This window comes from Stegostoma tigrinum, chromosome 34, assembly GCF_030684315.1.
Source record: "Stegostoma tigrinum isolate sSteTig4 chromosome 34, sSteTig4.hap1, whole genome shotgun sequence".
Lineage (NCBI taxonomy): Eukaryota > Metazoa > Chordata > Chondrichthyes > Orectolobiformes > Stegostomatidae > Stegostoma > Stegostoma tigrinum.
The window spans coordinates 11,688,367-11,712,625 of NC_081387.1; the positions used below are offsets into that span (position 1 = coordinate 11,688,367).

Sequence of the window (24,259 nt, forward strand, 5' to 3'; positions counted from 1 at the left end):
GAACACGATAGGATCAAAGAAGGTTCACTTGCTTATTTCTAGAGCTGAAAGGCTTGTTTTAGGAGGAAAGGTCGAGCAGTTTGAGCCTACACACACTAGGATTTAGAAGTAGGCGAGGAGATGTAATTGTGGTATGTCTGTGCAAAGGAACTGACAGTGTAAACAGAAGAAAGATGTTTCCTCATCTGGGCTACCTAAACCAAGAGATCATTTAGCATGAGGGATGGCATATTGAAAACGGAGATAAAGAGGAATTATTTCTCTCAATAGGTTGTGAATCTGTAGAGCTCACTACCATAGAGTGCAGTTGATGCTGGGACAGTGAATAAATTTAAAGAGGAGATCGGCTGATTTTTAATTAGTAATGGATTCAAGGGTTATGAGTGTGCAAAAAAGTGGTGTTGATGAGATCAGCCAATTTCGTATTAAATAGCAGGATAGGCTTGAGGGGCTGAATGGCCTACTCATGGTCTTATGGATTGGAAAGCCTTGACGAAGAAGCTTTTTGTTGTGCTATGTCCAGGTCCATTGTGAATGCCACTGGGGAAAGGAAACCTCAAGCCCCACAGACACAGCGTCCCCCACTGCAGACAGCAGTGATAGAAACATCAAGCTTGTCTCAAGGCATTGGTTCCAGAGGTCAATATCTGCTTCAGAGGTACGGCAGATGCTGGAGATTCTGAGATAACAAGGTGGAGAGCTGGATGAACACAGCAGCCCAAGCAGCATCAGAGGAGCAGGAAGGCTGACATTTCGAAGAAGGGTCTAGGCCCGAAATGTCAGCTTTCCTGCTCCTCTGATGCTGTTTGGCCTGCTGTGTTCACCCAGCTCTACACTTTGTTATCTAATATCTGCATCAGCTTTGTCAATGGCTCATCAGTTGTACAGCTTTGCAGGCTCTGTCACATTGTGAGCTGTTTACTGGGGATTGTTGGTGGAAACTTGTCTCAAGCAGCTGCCCCCTGTTTCTATCTCTCCACCTCTCTCTCTCTCTGTCTCTCTTAATATCTGCTTTTGTTGATCTGACGGTCTTCAGAGGATTTTCAACGATGTAGCAATGCTTTGGTCAGGATTGTACTTCAGCCTCCCTTGTGTGGAAGTTAATAGGACAGACCTTGTGGAGGCTATGAGACTGACACTGAGACATTTCCATACCACCAACGTGTAACCCCCGCACCTATTTGGACATTTTTCATTCACGTTTTCCAACAACACGACCCGTCCATGCCACGTGATGTCAGGTTATTATAGCCTGGCGTATCTGCAGCCGGGAGGGAATGACACTTGTTCCTTGGTCCTCACACTTTGATAAGCACAACCCAGGAGGATACACAATATTCATTCACCCAGAGAATGGAGGATCTGTGCTATCCTCTGCCACAGGAAGCGACTGAGGCCAGGATGATTTCATGGAGGAGTTAGGTATGGTTCTTAGGGCTAAAGGGATCAAACGATATGGGCAGAAGGTAGGAATTGAGTTGGATGGTCATACTAAATGGCCAAACAGGCTCAAAACAGACAAATGGTCTATTCCCGTACCTATTTTCTTCTCTTCTATCAGCCAAAGGCAATCTTGATGCTATTCTTCTCAGTCCCTGGTATAAGGTTCCATGAGTGATACCTTTAGCAGCCTGGAGAACGCTGAACCCACAGACCTGGAATGTAGTGTCAGCTTGGTATCATGATTCTCGAAATCACAAGTATTTGTCTCAGCGAACGCTCAGCTGGCACATTAGCGCTGCAGCCCTTCAATAATGGCTTTTTTTTGTGTGCGATCAGCTTCCAAGAGGCCCAGTGGCGTGTTTAAAACCATCAGATATAGGAGCAGAAGTAAACCATTCAGCCCATCGAGCCTGCTCCACTTTTCAGCAAGATCACGGGTGATCTGGTAATCCTCAGCTCCACTTTCCTGCCTCTTCCCTCATTTTCTCACCAATTAAACATCCCCTTCATTGTCGCCTCAAATACCCCTCACAATCCAGCCTTAATGGCCAATAATTCCATGGATTCACTACTCTGTGAGAGAAGAAATTCCTTCTCATCTCTGTCTTTAATAGGCAACGCCTCACTCTGAGATGAGGGCCCCTGGTCCTAGAATATCCAACAACGAAAACAGCCTTTCCACATCTAACTTGTCCTAAGAGTCTCAAATGTTTCAATAAGGTGTCCTCTCATTCTTAACTGCACAGGCCCAATCTACTCGACCTCTCCTCATAAGCCAATCCCTCCATACCTGGGGTGAACCTAATGACCCCTCTCTGGACTGCCTCCAATATCTTTAGTTCAAGATGGGGGTTAGAACTGTTCACAGTATTCTGGCTGTGTGGTCCAACTGGTGTGTGGCTTCTACAGACAGCAATGAAATTCATGTTATCTGGCACAGCACACCCTTCCAGAGGGAGAAACCAGTCATACTTAGAAAAGAAGTGTTCTGGTCTTACTAGACCTCCTTATTGAGGTGGACTTGTTGGGTGGGACAATGATGTCTCATCTATCAGTTTCACGCATTCCCACAAACTGCAATGCTCCACCATCAGAAACTCCAATATGGCAGGTCCACAGCTAACATCCCCTGGCTTCGCTGCTACAACATACAATCCCAATGTGGTCAATCTGAGGCAATATTAAGACAATTGGCTGAAGGTTGAGGTATTTGTTCCTGCAATGTTTTCCATGAAAAATGTCTCTTTCTGTCAGCGCTTGTTCACGATGGAAAACTGCAATGGACTAAGCTTCATTTTCCATTTAACAGTATCGTCCACTCATGGTACGTGCCTGCTGACTGGAATATTGTCACAGTGACACCAATGAGGCAGGACATGCAACATTACTCAGACCTGACTCAGTGACACAGACCTATAATAAGGAGCACAGGGGAAGTCTGTGGTGATCTATGAGGCATCTCTGTCCCTTTAAGGGAATGTAGCCATGGACACAGAGAGTTGTACTCTTGTCTGAGTGAGAACGTCATTGGTTCAACTTCCACTGCAGGACTTATGCACAATAATCTAGGTTGACACTCCAGCACTGAGATGTGGAGCATGGCAGCTCAGTGGTTAGCACTACTGCCTGCCAGTGCCAGGGACCCAGGTTCGATTCCAGCCTTGGACAACTGTCTGTGTTAAGTGTACATATTCTCCCTGTGTCTGCGTGGGTTTGCTCCAGGTTTAAAGTCCACAGTCCAAAGATGTGCAGTTTAGGACGGATTGGCCATGAGTAATACGGAGTTAGGGCAGAGGCATGGGTCTGGATCGGAGGGTCAGCATGGGCCAAATGGCTTGCTTTTGCTCTGGAAGGAATCTATGATTCCACGGCCATAACTTCAAAGGAAATCAGGTCAAATAATTACCCACCAACAATGACCAGCATTTCTTATTTACTGCCCATCCGTAATTGTTGAGAGAGTAAAGTGTGAACCACATTGCTGTGGGTCTGGAGTCACGTAGGCCAGGCCAGGCAAGATGGCAGTTTCCTTCCCCAATGGACATTAGTGAACCAGAAGAGATTTCCCCCAACAGTTGACAACAGTCATCATTCAACTCTTAAATCCAGATATTTATTTATTTCAAATTTCACCAACTGCGAAGGCAGGATTCTCTGAATATTATTCCCAGACTATTACCAGGATTAACACTCTAGCAATTATACCAGTAGGCCATCACCTCCCCATTAACCATCTCGAGCTGCCCCTTGACCTCAGTGACTTGCTGGGTCTATTTCAGAGGCCAGTTGAGAGTCAACCACATTGTTGAGAGTCTGTGGTCACACAGAGGCCAGGCAAGATAAGGGCAGCAGATTTCCCTTCCTAACAGACATTAGCCAATCACACAGGCTTTAATGACAATTAACTTGCATTAGATTCCAGAATTTGTTTTGCCCTGATTTCAATCTTCACCATCTGCAGTGATGGGATTTGAACCCATGACCTCAGCACTGTAAGCTGGACCCTGGATTACTTCCCCACGAGTAGTACCACTGCTTCACTTTTGTTTTCCTTAGAATCATGTGTGCACTTCAGAAAGCACAGTTTTAAATAAAAAGCACTTTGCAATATCCTACAAGGAGTGCATGAAGTGGTCTGCAACTGCAAGTCTCTATTGAACACTTTGCTCCTGTCCTGCTGGAATTCAGTGTCTAAAGGAGCCACAGAGAGGAACGAAAGATCCTGACAGTAGTACACAACTGTCTGTCCCCTCTTCCATGGTTCAATCCGTTGGTTGGGTCTTCATTAAGATGGAGTGTGTGGACTCCACCATCACGTTAGAGGTGGGGATGAAATCACTCCATATCATGATGAAGAGGGTGCAGAGAAGTTTTACCAGGCTGTTACAAGCCTGGATGGTTTGAGTTATGAGGAGAGGCTGAATAGGCTGGAACATTTTTCCCTGGAAGTTAAGAGGTGACCTTAAAAAGGTTCATAAAATCAAGAGAGGCACAGATAAGGTGAATAGCCAAGGTCTGTTACCCAGGGTAGGGGAGTTCAAAACTAAAGAACATAGGTTTGAGGTGACAGGGGCAAGATTTAAAAGTGACCTGAGGGGTAACGCGTTCACACAGAGGGTTGTTTGTGTGTGGAATGAACTTCCAGAGGAAGTGGTGGTTGCAGGTATAGTTACAATATTTAAAAGACTTTCAGACAGGTAAGTGAATAGGAAAGGTTGAGAGGGATACAGGCCACACGCTGGCAAAGAGGACTAGTTTAGTTTGGGAAACGTGGTCGGCATGGATGAGTTGGGCCGAAGGACCTGTTTCTGTGCTGTATGACTCTGCGATGTTTCGATTTAATTTTGCTAAGTTTCCACTGGAGTTCTGTTGACTGTTTGATTTCTGTGTTTGTTCCTGTCTAACGTGCTCAGTGCTTCATTTAGGAGAGTAGAAAGGGTTAAGCCACTTGTGCAGCTGTGATCCAAACCACAACCCAGGCATTGTGCTTGGCCTGTGATAACAGCCCAGCCCCCGAGTTAAACTGGGTCAAAGGTTGTCGAAGCAACCGCTGAAATTATAACTTTTTCAAACCGCAGTGAATAATCATCCAGAATTCCAATTGACAGAGCAAGGAGAGAAGAGGTTAACCAGGAAGAAGGGAGTATGGCAATGGGGCAGCACGGTGGCTCAGTGGTTAGCACTGCAGCCTCACAGCGCCAGGGACCCAGGGTCAGTTCCACCCTCGGGTGACTGTCTGTGCAGAGTTTGCACATTCTTCCTGTGTCTGCGTGGCTTTCCTCCGGGTGCTCCGGTTTCCTCCCACAGCCCAAAGATGTGCAGGCTAGGTGGATCGGCCATGCTAAATTGCCCGTAGTGTTCAGGGGTGTGTGGGTTATGGGGGGGATGGGTCTGCGTGGGATGATCCAAGGGGAGGTGTGGACTTGTTGGGCCGAAGGGCCTGTTTCCACACTGTAGGGAATCTAATCTAAAATATTGGTTTGGGGCCATGGGAAAATGAGGGGAGGCAATATCTTAGTAGTATTAATGCTAGACTATTTATCCAGAAACTCAGCTAAAGTTCTGGAAACCCTGATTCAAATACTGTCATGGTGGAATTTGAATTCAATAATGATCTGGAATTAAGGATCTATTATAGTTCATTGGGGAAAAACCCATCTGGTTCTCTAATGTCCTTCAGGGAAGGAAACTGCCATCCTAAGCTGGACTGGCCTATATGTCACTCCAGACCCACAGCAATGTGGTTGACTCTCAACTGCCCCCTGAAATGGTCTAGGAAGCCACTCAGTTCAAAGGCAGTAAATGCTGGCCGGTCAGCGATGCCCACAGCCCACCAGTGAATTTGAAACAACAAAAATGGAAACAACTATCCATATGGTGCTCCAGCAATGAGGAAACACAGGATACTCATCCACACACAAACTAGAGGAGAGAGCCATTATTCAAATCTCTTTTTATATTGCAAAAATATATTACATTTATACAAAAATCCCGATGTGTGTTCCCATGCACTAAAGCAGTTCTATACAACATTTGCATATCAAAAAAGAAATTTGACATCCCCTCAGTTACAAAAACCACAGACATTTCTTACTCCTACAGGACACCACATGCATTCAGGCAATGTGAGGGTCTGATAATTGAACAGACCCTCACTATATACATTGAGAGAAACCTCAGACGGTGGTCATCCCTGTCCACAACAGTACCACTCAGAAATGAAGCTATGAAATGAAATATATCAGCCATGTCATAGCGGTTTACAGCATGGAAACAGGCCCTTCGGCCCAACTTCTCCATGTTGCCCAGTTTTCACAATTAATCTAGCCCCATTTGCCTGTGTTTGTTCCACATCCCTCCGTCTATGTACCTGCCCAAATGTTTCTTAAATGACAACATTGTGTTTACCTCCAATGCTACCTCTGGCATTACGTTCCAGACACTCACCACACTCTGTGTGTGAAAATAAATGCTCCTCTTGACCCCTTTGTATCTTTAGCCTCTCACCTTAAACATTTGCCCTCTTGTTTTAGACTCCCCAAGGACAATCTCACAGTGAAACCAGCTGCCGAAGGAGATAACCACTGCCCTGCCATTTGAGGTCTTTAGGGTCTATCATAAGAATACATCCCTTTATATGCCTTTCATTTATCAAGGGGACTATCTCAGCCAATCACGTCTGGTTTAACTAGTGCTTGCTATGTAAATATTTGCAGAAACAGATGTTTGTCAGTGCTTTGAGCTACAGGGAGAGGTGGAATAGGCTGGGATACTCTCCCTGGAGCGTCAGAGGCTGAGGGGTGACCTTATAAGGGTTTATAAAATCATGAGGGGCATGGATAAGGTGACTCATCACGGTCTGTTCTCTGGGGTGGGGGAGTCCAAAACTGGAGGGAATAGGTTTAAAGTGAGAGGGGAAAGATTTAAAAGGGACCTAAGGGGCAACTTTTCCACACAAGAGGGTGGTGCATGTATGGAATGAGCTGCCAGAGGAAGTGGTGGAGGCTGGTACAATAGCAACATTTAAAAGGCATCTGGATGGGGTTATGAATAGGGAGGGTTTAAAGGGATATGGGCCAAACGCTGGCAAATGGCTTGAGTTTAATTTAGAATGTCTGGTCAGCATGAACGAGTTGGATGGAAGGGTATATTTCCAAGCTGTATGATGCTTACACAGAGCCAATTGTGAGGCAAGTGTGAATTTGTTTGCTTTCTGCTGACGCAGCGTTTGAGCTCACGAGTACACCACCTGAACTCCCAGTTTGTTTCTCCGCTGGTATAATCGAGAACAAGGAGGGCAGAGCGCTCTTCTCTGTCACTGCTTCACCACCAGGTTGAGGTAACGTCAATGCTTTCATACTTGCTCAGGCTTCCAATTGCCTAACTTCAAGGGATTGTGGGGCGGAGCCGCCTCTACCTCTGAGCCAGAAGGCCTGGGTTCAAGTCCGACCTGCTCCAGAGGTGTGTTGTAACATCTCTGCGCAGGGTTGATTGGAAAATACTCATCTGTCGGCCTGTCTTCCCACAAAATTGCAGCGTGTGAGATCGGCAGGCATGAGGTTACTGGGCTCATGCTCTCTGTCATGTTATTGCATGTATTAACCCGTATGATAGTCTCGAGGGCTAAATAGGATCCAGGCTCTCTCTCACACCATTTCCAATGTTGGTTTTCTGCTCTATAAATCATATAAAGACAGGCTTGGCCTCCCATTTCAGCAAGATCTAAATGGGCCCTCGGGGGAAGGAAACAGGCGGAGGCAGGCCAGGTGTCATAGAATCCCTACAGTGTGGAAGCAAGCCATGCGGTCCATCAAGCCCACACTGACCTTCCAAAGACAATCCCACCTAATTCACCCCTCCTACCCTATCCCCGTAACCCTGCATCTTCCATGGCTAACCCACCCAGCCTGCACACCCCTGGACATTATGAGACCATTTACCGTGGCCAATCTGCCGAACCTGCACCTCTTTGGGCTGTAGGGGGAATCTGGAGCACCTGGGGGAAATGCATGCAGACACGAGGAGAACGTGCAAACTCCACACAGACAGTCGCCCGAGGCTAGAACCAAACCCGAATTTGTGGAGCTGTGAGGCAGCAGTGCTAACCACTGAGCCACCGTACTGTCCTTCACACGCTCTCTGACGTCTCCAGTCAACGCTATCTTGGAAGCCATGCTGTAACTCAAACACTCATTACTGTGGAGTCACATGTAGGCCAGACTAAGGAAGGATGGCAGATTCCTTCCTTTAAGGACATGAGTGAACCAGATGGGTTTTTGCAACAATGGTTACAACAGTCAGAGTTGGACTAACTTTTTTTTATTACAGATTTTTGTTGAATTCAAATTTCACCATCTGCCGTGGTGGGATTTGAGACCACAGCCCCAAAACATGAGGCCGGGGTTCTAGACTACTAGCTCCATGGCTTTAGCTCAACAGCACTGGGGGAGGTGATGGCCTTGTGGTTTTATTGCCGGACTGTTAATCCAGAGAACTGGTAATATTCCGGGTTCCCGGGTTTGAATCCCACCATGGCAGATGGCAGATTTTGAATTCAACAAATATCTGGGATTGGGAGTCTGGTGATGACAGTGAAACCATTATCGACTGCTCAGAAAACCCCCAGGAGGCTCACTAATGTCCTTTAAGGGAAGGAAACTGCCATCCTTATCTGGCCTGGCCTACGTGTGACTCCAGACCCACAGCAATGCATTAACTCAATTACTATCTGGGAAATTAGGGATGAGCAATAAATGCTGGCCTAGCCAGTGATGCCCACATTCCACGTGTGAATAAAAAAACTGCCATTCCTTGAGAAGTAGTAATAGAGAGGGGTGACCTTATTGATGTGGAGTGCATGGGTTTCCAAAAGGTGCTTGGTACAATGTCAGACAAATAACCCACGAGGACAGTTATAGCTCATGGAGTGATAGAGTCAGTAGCAACGTGGTTACAAAAGCTGGCTGACTGATAGGAAATGATCAGTGGGTACACTCTGGGTTGGAGAAAGGTTTGCAACCGAGAGATAGCAAGAGAAGATTGAAGAGCTAATGAGGTGCAGTGTCCCTCACCATAGTCCGGGAGGCTTGGGTTCAACTCCTACCTGCTCCGTAGGTGTATCGTAACAAGTCTGAACAGGTTGGTTAAAAATAGCTAAGAATTCACTGAGGACAATGCGTCCCTTCTCCCTTAAACTAACCCAACCCCAGCCCTGCCATTTCTGCAGTAGACCTCTCTTGGACAGACCATCCCGACCACACGTTCAGAAACATTGTTGTCTCAGAGAAGTGGCTTCCACCACAACATCTTGTGTCACATTCCAACGATGCGTTCAGGAGCGCAGTGGTCTCTGACTGTTTCGTGTTGTCCGTTGTTTTTAATACAGGCTCCCGGGGATGAGAAACCCTGGGGCTGCTGGAACGTTTAGGCACGGCCACCCTCCCAAACTAAAGCAAAATGCCGCAGACACTGAAGATATGAGCTTCGGAACAGGAGCGGGCCATTCAGCCCTTGAGCCAACTTCGCCATTCAGTTAGATCGTGGCTGATCTGTGGCCTAACTCCACCTGTAATCCAAATATATAGGTCACCTGCTATAGGTAAATGATATCCACTGTACCTTAGGGTCAGTGGTTTGTTCTGGACTGAGGGGTTTCTCGGACGGGAGGGTTTATCAGCTGTATTTGTGGGGAATCCCTCGGTAGATACTGACGTCTCTGTCACTCCATGCACCTTGCTTAACAAAAAATGTATCTGTCTCAGATTTAAATTTAAAAAGTGAATAGACATTGATTGTGTTTATGGAAGAGAGTTCCAAAACTCCACTTCTCTTTGTGTGTAGAAGACCTTTCTAACATCTCTCCTGAACTGTCTGACCCTAATTCTCAGACTATGCTTCCTGTTCTATTATCTTCAACGAGTGGAAATAGTTTATCTGTAGATACCCTGGCTTTCCCTGTTAATGTTGTGAAGATCTTCTATCGTTCTAACCCCCTAACCTTCTAAATTTGTCAAATAATTTATATGATTTGTCTAATCTGTCCTGAAAAACATAACCCCTGAAGTCTAGATATCAACCTGGAAATCTGCGTTGAACTCCCTCCAGGACTATTTGTGGTGCCCTGATCTGCTCCAAGTGGGGTCTAATCAGGTTTGTTCCTGAAGTTGCTGGAAAAGCTCAGCAGGTCTGGCAGTTTCTGTGAAGGTTAAAAAAAAAGTTAACGTTTCAGGTCTGGTGACCCTCCCTCAGAACTTCTGTCCTTCTGGGCAGTGACACTGCATCTCAAGTTCTGAGGAAGGGTCACGGGGCCCGAAACGTTAACTATGTTTTTCCTTAACTTCACAGATGCTGCCAGACCTGCTGAGCTTTTCCAGCAACTTCTGTTTTTGCTCCTGATTTACAGCAATCGCAGTACTTTCGGTTTTTGTTTTTTAAAGGGTTTTGTATTAACTGCACCGTTATGATGTCTGAATCCCTGTACCCCAGCCCTTTTAGGTAGGAAGGTCAGCATTCCTGAGTATTTTCTGCACCTGTCCGTGGCATTTTAAAGGGCCCTTGAGCCCCCAAATTTGAAACAAAAAAGAAAAGTGCTGGAGAAACTCAGCCAGTCTGGCAGCACCTGTGAAGAGAGAAACAGAGTTCAGAGAAGAAGTCATTACCGGACTCAATGTTAACTGTTTCTCCACAGACGCTGCCGAGTTCATCCAAGAATTTCCTGTATTTGCCGAACATCATCCCAAACTAAACTAGTCCCATTCGCCTGCGTTTGGTCCGTATCCCTACAATGTACCTGTCCAAATTCTTTTAAATGTTGTGAGGTACCTGCAACCACCACTTCCTCTGAAAGTTCATTCCACACACAAACCCCCCTGTGACAGTCAACAGGGTGCTGCTTACCCAGGGTTACTCAGCAGAGTGACAGAGACGTCAGTATCTACCGAGGGATTCCCCACAAATACAGCTGATAAACCCTCCCGTCCGTGAAACCCCCCAGTCCAGAACAAACCACTGACCCTAAGGTACAGTGGATATCATTTACCTTTAGCAGGTGACATATATATTTGGATTACATTACAATAAATGTTATGTTATCTATAGTAAAGTCAGATCTACATATAGAGATATAAGACCGTAAGACACAGAAGCAGAGGTAGGCCAATCAGCCCATCAAGTCCACTTTGCCATTCAATGAGATCATGGTTGATATGATAATCCCCAACTCCACAGAGCCAAAGAGTTGTAAAGCACAGAAATAGGTCCTTCGGTCCAATGCATCCATGCCAACCTGATATCTTAAATCAATCTAGTCCCATCTGCCAGCATTCGGCCCCTATCCCTCTCATTCCTTCCTATTCATGTTCCAGACTTCCTGCCTCTCAATCCCAATGAATCCTTGTATAGATGCTGTTACTGCCAGGCCTCTATTCTCTACAGTGAATGCATTGAACTGGACAAGGTTCTTATATATAGTGTCAATGCAGGAAGGAGGTATTCCAGCAGCATTCCACACACCCCCGACCCATTCCCCCCAACTATCAGCTGCAGGGCCCAAGAACCAGGCTGTCCCAGGAGCCGATCCAGCAGAGGTGGGGTATAGCTAAAGGATGGAAAGCTCTCCCCCATTGCCATTGAAAGGGTCCAGCCTTCCGACAGTGACTGATTCACACAGATCGGACACGCCAAAGCTCACGGGGCAGTTCTGAAAGGCCCAGGATTGTGAGTGAATCACACGCGGGCATTTTAAGGCCCACGCCCTGGGACAACCTTAAAGGTTGGCCAAATTGTGAATTCCGCACTCAGATGCCCTGCTGCAGAGCCTTACAGCACTGAGGCAGGCCATTCAGCCTGTCATGTCATAACTGGCTCTTTCAAAGTGTCATTCAATGAATCTCACTCTGCTGCCCGCAATTTCCCTTTACGAGTCGCAGAGTTGTACAGCCCAGAAACAGACCCACCTGTCCATGCCGACCAGATACCCTAAATCAATCTAGTCCCGTTTGCCAGCATTTGGCCCATATTGCGCAAAACCCTTCCTGTTCATACATCTATTCACATGCCTTTTAAACATTATTGTACCAGCCTCCACCACTTCCTTGTTTTTATCAAAGAATCATTGACAGGAATTGCTAGCTGCAGGAAACAATCTGTTGCTGAACCTTAATTATTCTCGAGAAGGTCACAATGAGCTAACCTCTTCAACCACCTTAGGGTGCAGGGTGGGACCCACAGGTCTGCGAAGGGGAGAGCTGCAGGGTTTTGACCCAGTACAAGTGAAGGAACAAGGATATATTTGCACATCAGGAGGGTTGAGGGCTTGGGAGGGGAACTTTCAGATTGCGGTGATCCCCCATGTATCTGCTGCCCTTGCTTTCTGAGGCGGCAGGCATCAAAGATTCAGGAGGTTGAATGGACCTCGCTGATGTCCTGCAATTCATTTCCTATAATTTATTGAATCTGCTTTCAATGCCTTATAGTCATACAGCATGCAAACAGAGCCTTCGGTCCAACCAGTCCATGCCGACCATAATCCCAAATTAAACTAGTCCCACCTGCCTGCTCCCAGCCCATATCCCTCCAATCTGTCCTATTCACGTACTTATCCAAATGTCCTTTAAACATTGTAACTGTACCCACATCCACCACTTCCTCAGAAAATTCATTCCACACACGAACTAGTCTCTGTGTTAAATAAAAAAAATCACTCCTCACGTACTTTTTAAATCTTTCTCCTCTCACCTTAAAATTATAACCCCTTGTCTTGAAATCCTCAACCCAATGGAAAAGAACACTTGCCACTCACCTTATCCACACCCCTCACGATTTTATGAACCTCCAAAAGGTCACCCCTTCAACCTCCTACGCTCCAACGAAAAGCATCCCAGCTTATCCAGCCTCTCCTGATAATTCAAGCCCCCTATTCCAGGCTACATCCTGGTAACCCTTTCCAGAACTCGCTCCAGCTTCATAACATCCTTCCTATATCAGGGTGACCAGAACTGCACACAGTGCTCCAGAACTAGGCCTCAACAACATCCTGTACAACACCAGCATGATGTCCCAGCTCCTATACTCACAGGTCTGAGCAATGAAAGTAAGTGTGCTTAATACCTTCCTAACCACCCTGTCTACCTGTGATGCAAATTTCACACAATTATGTACCCGAACCCATCGGGCTCTCTGTGCGACCCAACCATTAACTGTAGAAGTCCTGCCATTATTCATTTTACCAAAATGCAATACATCGCATTTATCCAAATCAAACTCCATCTGCCACTCCTCAGCCCATTGACCTAATGGACCAAGGCCCCTTTGTGATCTTACTTAACCTTTTGCACTGTTGGCCTACATCACCCATTCACTTTCTTAACAAACCTATCTACATGTGACGCCAGCCTCAAAGAACTATGTACCTGATCCACTCAGTCTCTCTGTTCTAGAATGCCCTACTTTTAATTCCTGCCCTTGATTGGTTCAACAAAATGGAATATCAGGAAGTGCACTGCCAATCATAACACACAGTGGCAAAGGCGAATGAGCCTCACCTTCACCCTGAAGGGCACCGTGCCCTCCGATTACCTACCCCATTGCCGCCCGAAACGGTTTAACGCAGATAGTGGTAAAACCCAGAGAAACAATCAAACTTTCAGGAAAGAATTAGTACTTATATGGAAAAAAAAGGATTGATTTGGAAGAGTTGGCACGGTCCTGTTCAGGAAAATTATGCCAAATTAACTCATCCAAGCCTATTTTGTTTAAGAAAAAATTCATCCGTAGGACACAGGATATCACGAGTGAGGCTGGAATTTATTGATGGTTAAGAGCCAATCCCATTGCTGTGGGTCTGGAGTCACATGTAGGCCAGACCAGGTAAGAACGGCAGATTTCCCTCCTTAAAGGACATTAGTGAACCAGATGGGTTTTCAGAACAATGGTTAGATTGTCAACAACTTCTTTTTTATTTCAGATTTAAGTTAAAACTCACGCTGTAAAACAGTTAGCAGCAACATGGATACAAAGTTATCTGAGAGATAAGAAACCAACAAGAACAGTCAATGGGAGTCAATTGGACTGGGGGAGGTTTTATAGTGGTGTTCCCCATGGCTCAGGATCCTTGCTGAAATCTACGCACTGTATAATGACTGAGGTGTTCATGTGTGCACGAGACAATTTCAAAGAGTGGAAGGATGCAAAACCTGGGAGAACTGTAATCTGAGTGGAAGTCACTGCAGAACTTGAAGAGACATTGCTGATTTAGTGGAGCAGGTAGATATGTGGCAGATTTAGTTCAATCAGCAGAAGTGTAAGGTGGTGCATATTGGTACAAAGAATACAGACAGGCAGTAGAAAACAAAGGGCTGTGCATAAGTTATTAAAGGTGGCAGAGAGAACTGTCAACAAGACTATGGTGTGGACTACAAGGGTGGGGAGGATATGATGAAGTGGATACATTAGACCTCAGCTGGAATATTGTGTATTGACCTTGTGATGTCAATGTTTTGGAGAGTGTGCAGGAGAGATTGTACAGCACATCAGAGGTCCACTGACCCATTGACTCTACTCCCACCTGCCTACACTAATCCCTCTTTCCAGAAATTGGCCCATAGCCCTGACTGTTATGAGGTTTCAAGTGATCATCCCTATTTCACAGGGTGTGAGATTTCCTGCCTCAACCTCGCTCCCAGGCAGTTCGTTCCAGACCCCCACCAACTTCTGGGTTAAAAAGAAAGTTTGTTCAAATCCCTCCTGCCATTCACATTACAAAAATGCCCCCTCTTCAGCTAGCACTGCTATCCCTTCACTGTCTCCACGTCCCTCGTAATCTTATGCATCTCAGTCAGGCTCGCCCCAACCCTCTCTGCTCTAAAGAAAACAACTCGAGCTTATCCAGGTTCTCATCGTTGCTGAAATGCTCTATACCAGGCCACATCATGGTGAATGTCCTCTGCACACAGTCATATCCTTTCTTTAGTGTGGGGACACGGATGATCCCTGGAATGGTAGGTTTAACGTACGATGAACGGCTAAGGATCCTGCAATTGTATTCATTGGAGTTTAGAAGGTTGAGGGGCGATCTAATAGAAATTTACAAGATAATGCATGGCTTAGAAAGGGTGGACGCTAGGAAGTTGTTTCCTTTAGGCGGGGAGACTAGGACCCGTGGACACAGCCTTAGAATTAGAGGGGGTAAATTTGAAACAGAAATGAGACGACATTTCTTCAGCCAGAGAGTGGTGGGCCTGTGGTTCATTGCCACAGAGTGCAGTGGAGGCCGGGACGTTAGATGTCTTCAAGGCAGAGATTGACGAACTCTTGATCTCACAAGGAATCAAGGGCTACGGGGAGAGTGCAGGGAAATGGAATCGAAATGCCCATCAGCCATGATTTAAATGGCGGAGTGGACTTGATGGGCCGAATGGCCTTACTTCCACTCCTGTGTCTTATTGTCTTACGGTCTTAAAACTGCACATTATACTCCAGCTGTGGCCCAACCAAAGGTCAATAGAAATGGTTCCGCACATGAAACACTTCAACCAGCAGGCATTTTTATTTTTGGAGAAGCTGCAGCTGTTTACCTAGAAGAGAAGGCCAACGGGAGTTTCCACAGGTATTTTCAAAGTCATGGGGGTTTTGGACAGAGTAGATTGGGGAATAATAAGTTCCTATTAGTAAAATGACAGATATCTAAACAGCGCGGTTTTAAAGCAGACAAAGCAAATGTGATGGGAGAAAATAACTTTTTTTTCTCCGCAGTGAGTGTTAGGTTTCTAGAAGATGCTGTCTGACAGTGTGGTGGATGCAGGTTTAATTGAGGTATTCAATACAGCTTTATCTAATGATTTTCAAAATGGAAACAATATGGAGGGCTCTGCGGAAAACAGCAGGGGACTGAGGTGAAGTCAACATGCTGAGAGAGCTGAGGCAGACTCAGTCGCTGGACGGAGATAGTAGGAACTGCAGGTGCTGGAGAATCCGAGATAACAAGGTGTAGAGCTGGATGAACACAGCAGGCCAAGCAGCACCAGAGGAGCAGGAAAGCTGACATTTCGGGCCTAGACCCTTCTTCAGAAATGGCCCGAAACATCAGCCCTCCTGCTCCTCTGATGCTGCTTGGCCTGTTGGGTTCATCCAGCTCCACACCGTGTTATCTCAATTGCTCAACGGCAGGTTTGCGATGCAGAGTGATACCCACAGCTTGGGTTCAATTCCTGCACTTTCGAAGAGCAAAGAATGAAAAAGATTACTGGACAGGAACAGGCCCTTCGGCCCTCCAAGCCTGCACTGACTTGCCGCCCATCACAACTAAAACCCCCTACCCTTCCGGGGACCGTATCTCTCTATTCCCATCCTATTCATGTATTGGTCAAGACGCCCTTTAAAAGTCACTATCGTATCTGCTTCCACTACCTCCCCCAGCAGTGAGTTCCAGGCACCCAACACCCTCTGTGTAAACAACTTGCCTCGTACATCACCTTTAAACCTTGCCCCTCGCACCTTAAACCCATGGCCCCTGGTAACTGACTCTTCCACCCCGGGAAAAAGCATCTGACGGTCTACTCTGTCCATGCCCTTCATAATCTCGTAGACCTCTCTTAGGTCCCCTCTCATCCTCCGTCTTTCCAGTGAGAACAACCCAAGTTTCTCTAACCTCTCCTCATAGCTAATGCCCTCCAATACCAGGCAACATCCTGGTGAATCTTTTCTGTACCCTCTCCAAAGCCACCACATCCTTCTGGTGGCGTGGCGACCAGAATTGAATGCAATATTCCAAATGCGGCCTAACTGAGGTTTGATAAAGCTGCAACATGACCTGCCAAATTTTAAACTCAATGCCCCATGAAAGGCTCTTTGTCTCAACCTCTCCCCTCAGCTGAGGCGTGGTGACCCTGAGGTTAAACAATGTCTCCTTCTAATGACAGAATAGGACAGCGGAAACTTGACCTTTTTCAGAAATATGGTGGGCCAGATAGTGTCCTTCAGCACAGCTAATAATCCTGTGATTCTGAGCGTTCTCATTACTCATGCACGGTTCTCACAGTTTCACCTTCTCTGCAGCTTCTCCAGCCTGTCCTCAATAATGAGGACCTCATGGTCACATTAAAAAAGATACGAAATTGCCAAAAGGCACGAGCATTGAGAAAGGAAAGTGTCTGTTTGTAGCACAAATATGGCCACCATAATCCATCTATACCTTCATACTGACACTCCTGATGTCACAACAGATTTTACTTTGTGCCAATGTCGACGTGGAACCAAGAAGTCTTTTTCCAACATAAAATGTTTGGGGACTGAGTCTGAAAGCGTTGCTTCAGGTACATTCAAAGAATGCATTTGTTTTAAATAACTCAACACTGTACCACTGTAAGGGATAAACGACACGTCCACAGATGATCTGACAAGAAGACAGAGGTGATTCGACCTACAAGAAAGTAGGAAGCGATGCCTCTGGTAAAGAACTCTTTCAAAACAAAACTGTACATGCAATCCTAATCATCAGCAACATCGCAAGCAACTTCACAGAGGTGTGTGATCTGAGTAAATGATCATGGAGGGAAGGGAGGGATTACTGCACACGTGTGCAGGGTTGGCTCCATCTCACAGCATGCTAGTTACAAAGACAAACTTTATGAAACACCTTTCACAATTTCAGGAGGCTCACAATGTATGTCACAGCCAATGCATTACATCGGAGAGTTGTCATTGTACTGTAGCACCCGGTAGGAACTTAGGGAATTGCCATAAACAGCAAGCTATTAATAAGACAATTCTCCATTTTATGAGCACAGTTTAAGATTGGACATACACTAAACTCAATGCCCTCAGTACTGCTTCTTTCACAAAACAGCACTCCCTCAGTACTGACCCTCTGACAGTGCGGCACTCCCTCAGTACTGACCCTCTGACAGTGCGGCACTCCCTCAGTACTGACCCTCTGACAGTGCGGCGCTCCCTCAGTACTGACCCTCTGACAGTGTGGCACTCCCTCAGTACTGACCCTCCGACAGTGCGGCGCTCCCTCAGTACTGACCCTCTGACAGTGCGGCACTCCTTCAGTACTGACCCTCTGACAGTGCGGCACTCCCTCAGTACTGACCCTCCGACAGTGCGGCACTCCCTCAGCACTGACCCTCTGACAGTGCGGCACTCCCTCAGTACTGACCCTCCGACAGTGCGGCACTCCCTCAGTACCGACCCTCTGACAGTGCAGCACTCCCTCAGTGCTGACCCTGTGACAGTGCGGCGCTCCCTCAGTACTGACCCTCCGACAGTGAGGCACTCCCTCAGCACTGACCCTCTGACAGTGCGACACTCCCTCAGTACTGACCCTCCGACAGTGCGGCACTCCCTCAGTACTGACCCTCTGACAGTGCGGCACTCCCTCAGTACTGACCCTCCGACAGTGCGGCACTCCCTCAGTACTGACCCTCTGACAGTGCGGCACTCCCTCAGTACTGACCCTCCGACAGTGCGGCACTCCCTCAGTACTGACCCTCTGACAGTGCGGCACTCCCTCAGTACTGACCCTCCGACAGTGCGGCACTCCCTCAGTACTGACCCTCTGACAGTGCAGCACTCCCTCAGCACTGACCCTCCGACAGTGCGGCACTCCCTCAGTACTGACCCTCTGACAGTGCAGCACTCCCTCAGTACTGACCCTCTGACAGTGCGGCACTCCCTCAGTACTGACCCTCTGACAGTGCGGCGCTCCCTCAGTACTGACCCTCTGACAGTGCGGCGCTCCCTCAGTACTGACCCTCTGACAGTGCACCGCTCCCTCAGTACTGACCCTCGGACAGTGCGGCACTCCCTCAGTACTGACCCTCTGACAGTGCGGCACTCCCTCAGTACTGACCCTCTGACAGTGCAGCACTCCCTCAGTACTGACCCTCTGACAGTGCGGCACTCCCTCAGTACTGACCCTCCGACAGTGCGGCACTCCCTCAGTACTGACCCTCTGACAGTGCGGCACTCCCTCAGTACTGACCCTCCGACAGTGCGGCACTCCCTCAGTACTGACCCTCTGACAGTGCACCGCTCCCTCAGTACTGACCCTCGGACAGTGCGGCACTCCCTCAGTACTGACCCTCTGACAGTGCGGCACTCCCTCAGTACTGACCCTCTGACAGTGCAGCACTCCCTCAGTACTGACCCTCTGACAGTGCGGCACACCCTCAGTACTGACCCTCCGACAGTGCGGCACTCCCTCAGTACTGACCCTCTGACAGTGCGGCACTCCCTCAGTACTGACCCTCCGACAGTGCGGTGCTCCCTCAGTACTGACCCTCTGACAGTGCAGCACTCCCTCAGCACTGACCCTCCGACAGTGCGGCACTCCCTCAGTACTGACCCTCTGACAGTGCAGCACTCCCTCAGTACTGACCCTCTGACAGTGCGGCACTCCCTCAGTACTGACCCACTCACAGTGCGGCACTCCCTCAGTACTGACCCTCTGACAGTGCGGCGCTCCCTCAGTACTGACCCTCTGACAGTGCGGCGCTCCCTCAGTACTGACCCTCTGACAGTGCACCGCTCCCTCAGTACTGACCCTCGGACAGTGCGGCACTCCCTCAGTACTGACCCTCTGACAGTGCGGCACTCCCTCAGTACTGACCCTCTGACAGTGCGGCACTCCCTCAGTACTGACCCTCTGACAGTGCAGCACTCCCTCAGTACTGACCCTCTGACAGTGCGGCACTCCCTCAGTACTGACCCTCCGACAGTGCGGCACTCCCTCAGTACTGACCCTCTGACAGTGCAGCACTCCCTCAGTACTGACCCTCCGACAGTGCGGCACTCCCTCAGTACTGACCATCCGACAGAGCGGCACTCCCTCAATACTGACCCTCTGACAGTGCGGCACTCCCTCAGTACTGACCCTCTGACAGTGCGGCACTCCCTCAGTACTGACCCTCTGACAGTGCGGCACTCCCTCAGTACTGACCCTCTGACAGTGTGGCACTCCCTCAGTACTGACCCACTCACAGTGCGGCACTCCCTCAGTACTGACCCTCTGACAGTGCGGCACTCCCTCAGTACTGACCCTCCGACAGTGCGGCACTCCCTCAGTACTGACCCTCCGACAGTGCGGCACTCCCTCAGTACTGACCCTCTGACAGTGCGGCACTCGCTGAGCCCTGTAAGACTATTTTGTCCTTCGATCTCAGGGTTGAAGGACCTGACTGAGTCATGGCTGACCCCTGACCCCTTTTGGGCACATCCCCCTTGTCCACCTACCAGATCCAAATCGCAGTACCATTGTGTCCCTCTGCCCCGTCTCGTATCCCTCCGGATTCCCAGCAACCCGCATATTCTGAAGTCGACTTCATCCTCGTCCATCAGCGGGCAGTGGCGGTGGCAGGGGTCGAGTCCGTGGGCAGATGCCCGCAAGTGCAAGCCCCTCCCTCACGTAGGGCAGAGCCAAGAGGGGGAGCCCATCGAGCGCTGAGATGCTGACATAGCCCTGGGCTGCTGGGATGGGCGCAATCTCAGCAGCGAGCCAGATGCCCCCTCGGCAGACGCAGACAAGCCAGCAGTGACAGGGGAGTGCCCAAACCCCCTCACCTTTGTGGTGCCAGCTTCTGGGGGTCGAATTCCTCTTCAATGCCCTCACGACCCCCTCCCCCCCACCCCACCCTACCTCCCCCTTTCTTTCTGCTTCTTTGCCCTACATTCAGGCCACTTCGGAAAAGGCAGCAGCACTGCTTTCAGCAGGGGAGGCAGAGACAGAAGCTCGCAGGCTGGAGAGGCAGGTCGGCGCTTGCTGAACCAGAAAAACAGGAACTGAGTTGTCAGGGAGGAGGGAGGGAAGCCGTCTCCGAGTTCCAGCAAGGTCGCCGACAGTCTGCAGGTGGCCTGGCCCACGTTTCTCAGGAGCAATGTGCCGGGCTCTCATTTCGTGCCAGCCTGGAACGAATGAATGGTCTTTACAGCCACGCATATTTTACAGCACAGTGCACTCCACTGCGACGGCCTGGTGGCATTATTGCTAGACGATTACCGAGCTGACCCTGATAATGTTCCAGGGACTAGGGTTCGCTTCGGTGCATTCAGTTATCAGACCGTTCCGGTGCCTCAAATGTATCGTCTTAATTTGCCTTTGGTTTTGCCTGGATACAATCAAACTCCAAAGTTTGTTTTTCCCCTATCGCACGCAGCAGCACACAACCAAATTGTGCTTGTGACCACGTGGACACACCAAGATTTTTTTTAATGAATAAACTATAGCTTTGAAATTAACAAAAAGGGCAGACGGTGAAATCTGAATTAAAGAGTCTGCTGATGAGCATGAATCCATTGCTGATTGTCAGGAAGAAGCCCATCTGGTTCACTCATGTCCTTTGGGGAAGGAAACTGCCACCCTTACCCGGTCTGGCCTACATCTGACTCCAGACCCACAGCAATGTCGTTGATCCATCTGGGCAATTAGGGATGGGCTATAAACGCTGGCCCAGACAGCTACATCCTCACCCAGCTGATAGAATACAGAGAAGGGTATGGTGACCCTCCGACAAAGCAGCACTGCATCAGCAAGGAGGGTTCCAAATAAAAACTAGTAGGAGAGTTGGTTTGTTTCTAAACAGCAAAACTTTGCATCAATGTGAAAGAGCCAGCAAAAGCTCTGGGGCACGGAGGAGCTGTATTGATCCAATTTATTGCTGCCAGCTGAAATATGCGGCCTGATGGGTCAGTGCGAGCAGATTCAATGACAATTTCAAACAGCATCAGCTATAACCCGAAGTGCCCCAGAGAGACGTCCTGCCAGAGCGGGGCTAAGGGAGGCCAAAAGATGGCAGAGGGATGATGGGCTGAAGGGCTTTTCTGCCATGAAGCAATCTATTATTAACATCCCCCCCACCCCCCTCTTAGAAGGGACAGAAAGGAAGTGAAAATATGAAAGAGGGAAGAAGCAACTCCATCAGCGGTGAATGGTTCCAATACATGGCAACTTCTCTGACTGGAGTTCCAGTTGGTTAGTTTGCAAAGAGCAGAAGAAAATGATGCAACAATGTTCAAAAGGAAGTCCATTTTATCTGAACAGTCAGGCAGGAAGGTGCACATTGGGAAGGGGTTTTTTCTTTATTCATTCACAGGACAAGGGTTTTGCTGACCAGGCAGCATTCAATTGCCCATCCCTAATTGCCCAGAGGGCAGTTAAAACTCAACCACATTGTAGTGAATCTGGAGTTATATGTAGGCCAGACCAGGTAAGGATGGCAGCTTCCTTCCCTAAAGGATATTCGTGAGCCAGACGGGTTTTTCCTGACAATCGACAATGGATTCACGGCCATCATCAGGCTCTTAACTTCAGCTATTTTATCAAATTCAAATTCCACCGTCTGCCATGGTGGGATTCGAAGCTGAGTCCCCAGAACATTATCTAGGTCTCTGGGCCAACAGTCCAGCAATAATACCACTAGGCCATCACCTCCCCATGCCAATAGGCTGCTGAGAGGTCGCCAACCAGGCCCTGAAGGAAGCCATTCCCACCCTCGGCTCCGCCAGGGCTGCAGGACATTTCACTTCATAGTAGCACCAATGGGAGGGCAGTGGCTGAGGCCACAATGGCCCTTAACAGGAGGGCCAGCATTGGGCAGCGAGCCATGTCGGGGGCTGGTGACAGCACCAGGTGTGGGGTTGCAAGGGAGGAGCGCATTACTGAGGTCATAAGCAAGGGTGACCAGACAGCCCTCAGCATCACCTTTCCCTCCCACTGCCCCAAGGCCCGTGTCTTTCAAACACAGGAAAAGAAAGCCGTTCAGCCCATCAAGCGTGTTACACCAATTAACGTGGCTGTTCAAGCACCTCAATGTCTTTTACCCACAATCCTTTATGCCACTGATAGTCAAAGATGTGTCAACATCTGCTTTAAATGCACTCAAAGACTGAGCCTCCACCGCCCTGGGAAAATCCCAAAGATTCACCAACTTTTGAATGAAAGAGATCTCCTTATCTTGGATATAAGTGGTTTTCCCCCATATTTTTGTTTCCCCAGTCCCAGACACGCTCCATCTAGCCTGAGATAGTATGGACTGCCAATGCTGGGGTCAGAGATAACAACAGTGTGGAGCTGGAGGAACACAGCAGGCCGGGCAGCATCAGAGGAGCAGGAAAGCGGACGTTTCAGGAAAAGGGTCTGAAGAAGGGTCCTGATCCGAAACATCAGCTTTCCTGCTCCTCTGATGCTGCCCGGCCTGCTGTGTTCCTCCAGCTCCACACTGTGTTGTCTACATCTACTCTGTCTGTCCCTTTAATGTTTTGTAGGTTTTAATGAGAACATCTCTTATGAAAGAGCTCTAAACTTGTACTGCACAGAAACACACTCTTTGGTCCAACTCATCGCTCCAATCAGATATCTTAGTTTAATCTAGTCCTATTTACCAACATTTGGCCCATATCCCTTTAAACACTGCCCATTCATATACATTCCAGATGCCTTTTAAATATTATTGTACCAGCCTCCACCACTTCCTCTGTCAGCTCATTCCATACACATATCACCCTCCGCGTAAAAAAGTTGCCCCTTAGGTCCCTTTTAAATCCTTCCCCTCTCACCTTAAACCTATGCCCTCTGGTTTTTGGACTCCCGTGCCACGGGGAAAAATGGCCTTGTCTATTTACCTATCTATGTCCCTCAGGATTTTAAAAAAAACTTGTATAACGTCATCCCTCAGCCTCCAATGCTGCAGGGAAAATAGCCCCAGGCTATTCACTCTCTCCCTGCAGGTCAAACTCTCCAATCCTGATAATATCCTTGTAAATCTTTTCTGAGCCCTTCCAAGTTTAACCGCTTTCTTCCTGCTGAAGGGTGACCAGAACGGTACACAGTATTCTAAAAGTGCCCTCACCAACATCCTGTACAGCTGCAACATGACATCCCAATGCTCAGTGTCATGATCAATGAAGGCAGGCGTGCTAAATGCCTTATTCATCAACCTGTCAACCTGCAATTCCACTTTCAAGGAACAATGCACTTGCACCCCTAGGTCTCTTCGCTCAGCAACACTCCTCAGGGCCCTACCATTACCTGTGTAAACCCTGCCCTGGTTGGCTTTGCCAAAATACATTGCTCGAAAGCCAATCCTCAGCCCACTGGGCCATCTAATCACAGTCCCGTTGTACTGAAATAATTTTCTGCACTGTTCGCTACACCTCCAATTTTGGTCTCATCGGCAAACTTACTAGCCATTCCCTCCATATTCGCAAACCATTTATAAAAGTGACAAAAAGCAGTGGGCCCATCACCGATCCCTGTGGCACACCGGTGGTCACCTCCCGTCTGAAAAGCAACCCTCTGCCACCACTCTCTGTCTCATACCTT

General features: G+C 48.2%; 1 protein-coding gene across 5 annotated transcripts in view; it reads right to left on the minus strand.

Moving 5' to 3' along the window:
* The window catches only part of LOC125446425 (ral guanine nucleotide dissociation stimulator-like), a 167,445-nt gene that overhangs the window by 80,814 nt on the left and 62,372 nt on the right, over window positions 1-24,259 (minus strand). The window contains exon 1 of one of the 5 annotated variants that reach the window (XM_048519988.2): window positions 20,176-20,536. The exons of the other annotated variants lie outside the window; for them this stretch is intronic. Coding sequence (XP_048375945.1) covers window positions 20,176-20,277 — 102 coding nt within the window. The 5' untranslated portion in view covers window positions 20,278-20,536. Of the gene's footprint in view, window positions 1-20,175; window positions 20,537-24,259 lie in introns of those variants that run through there. 5 annotated transcript variants of the gene reach the window in all.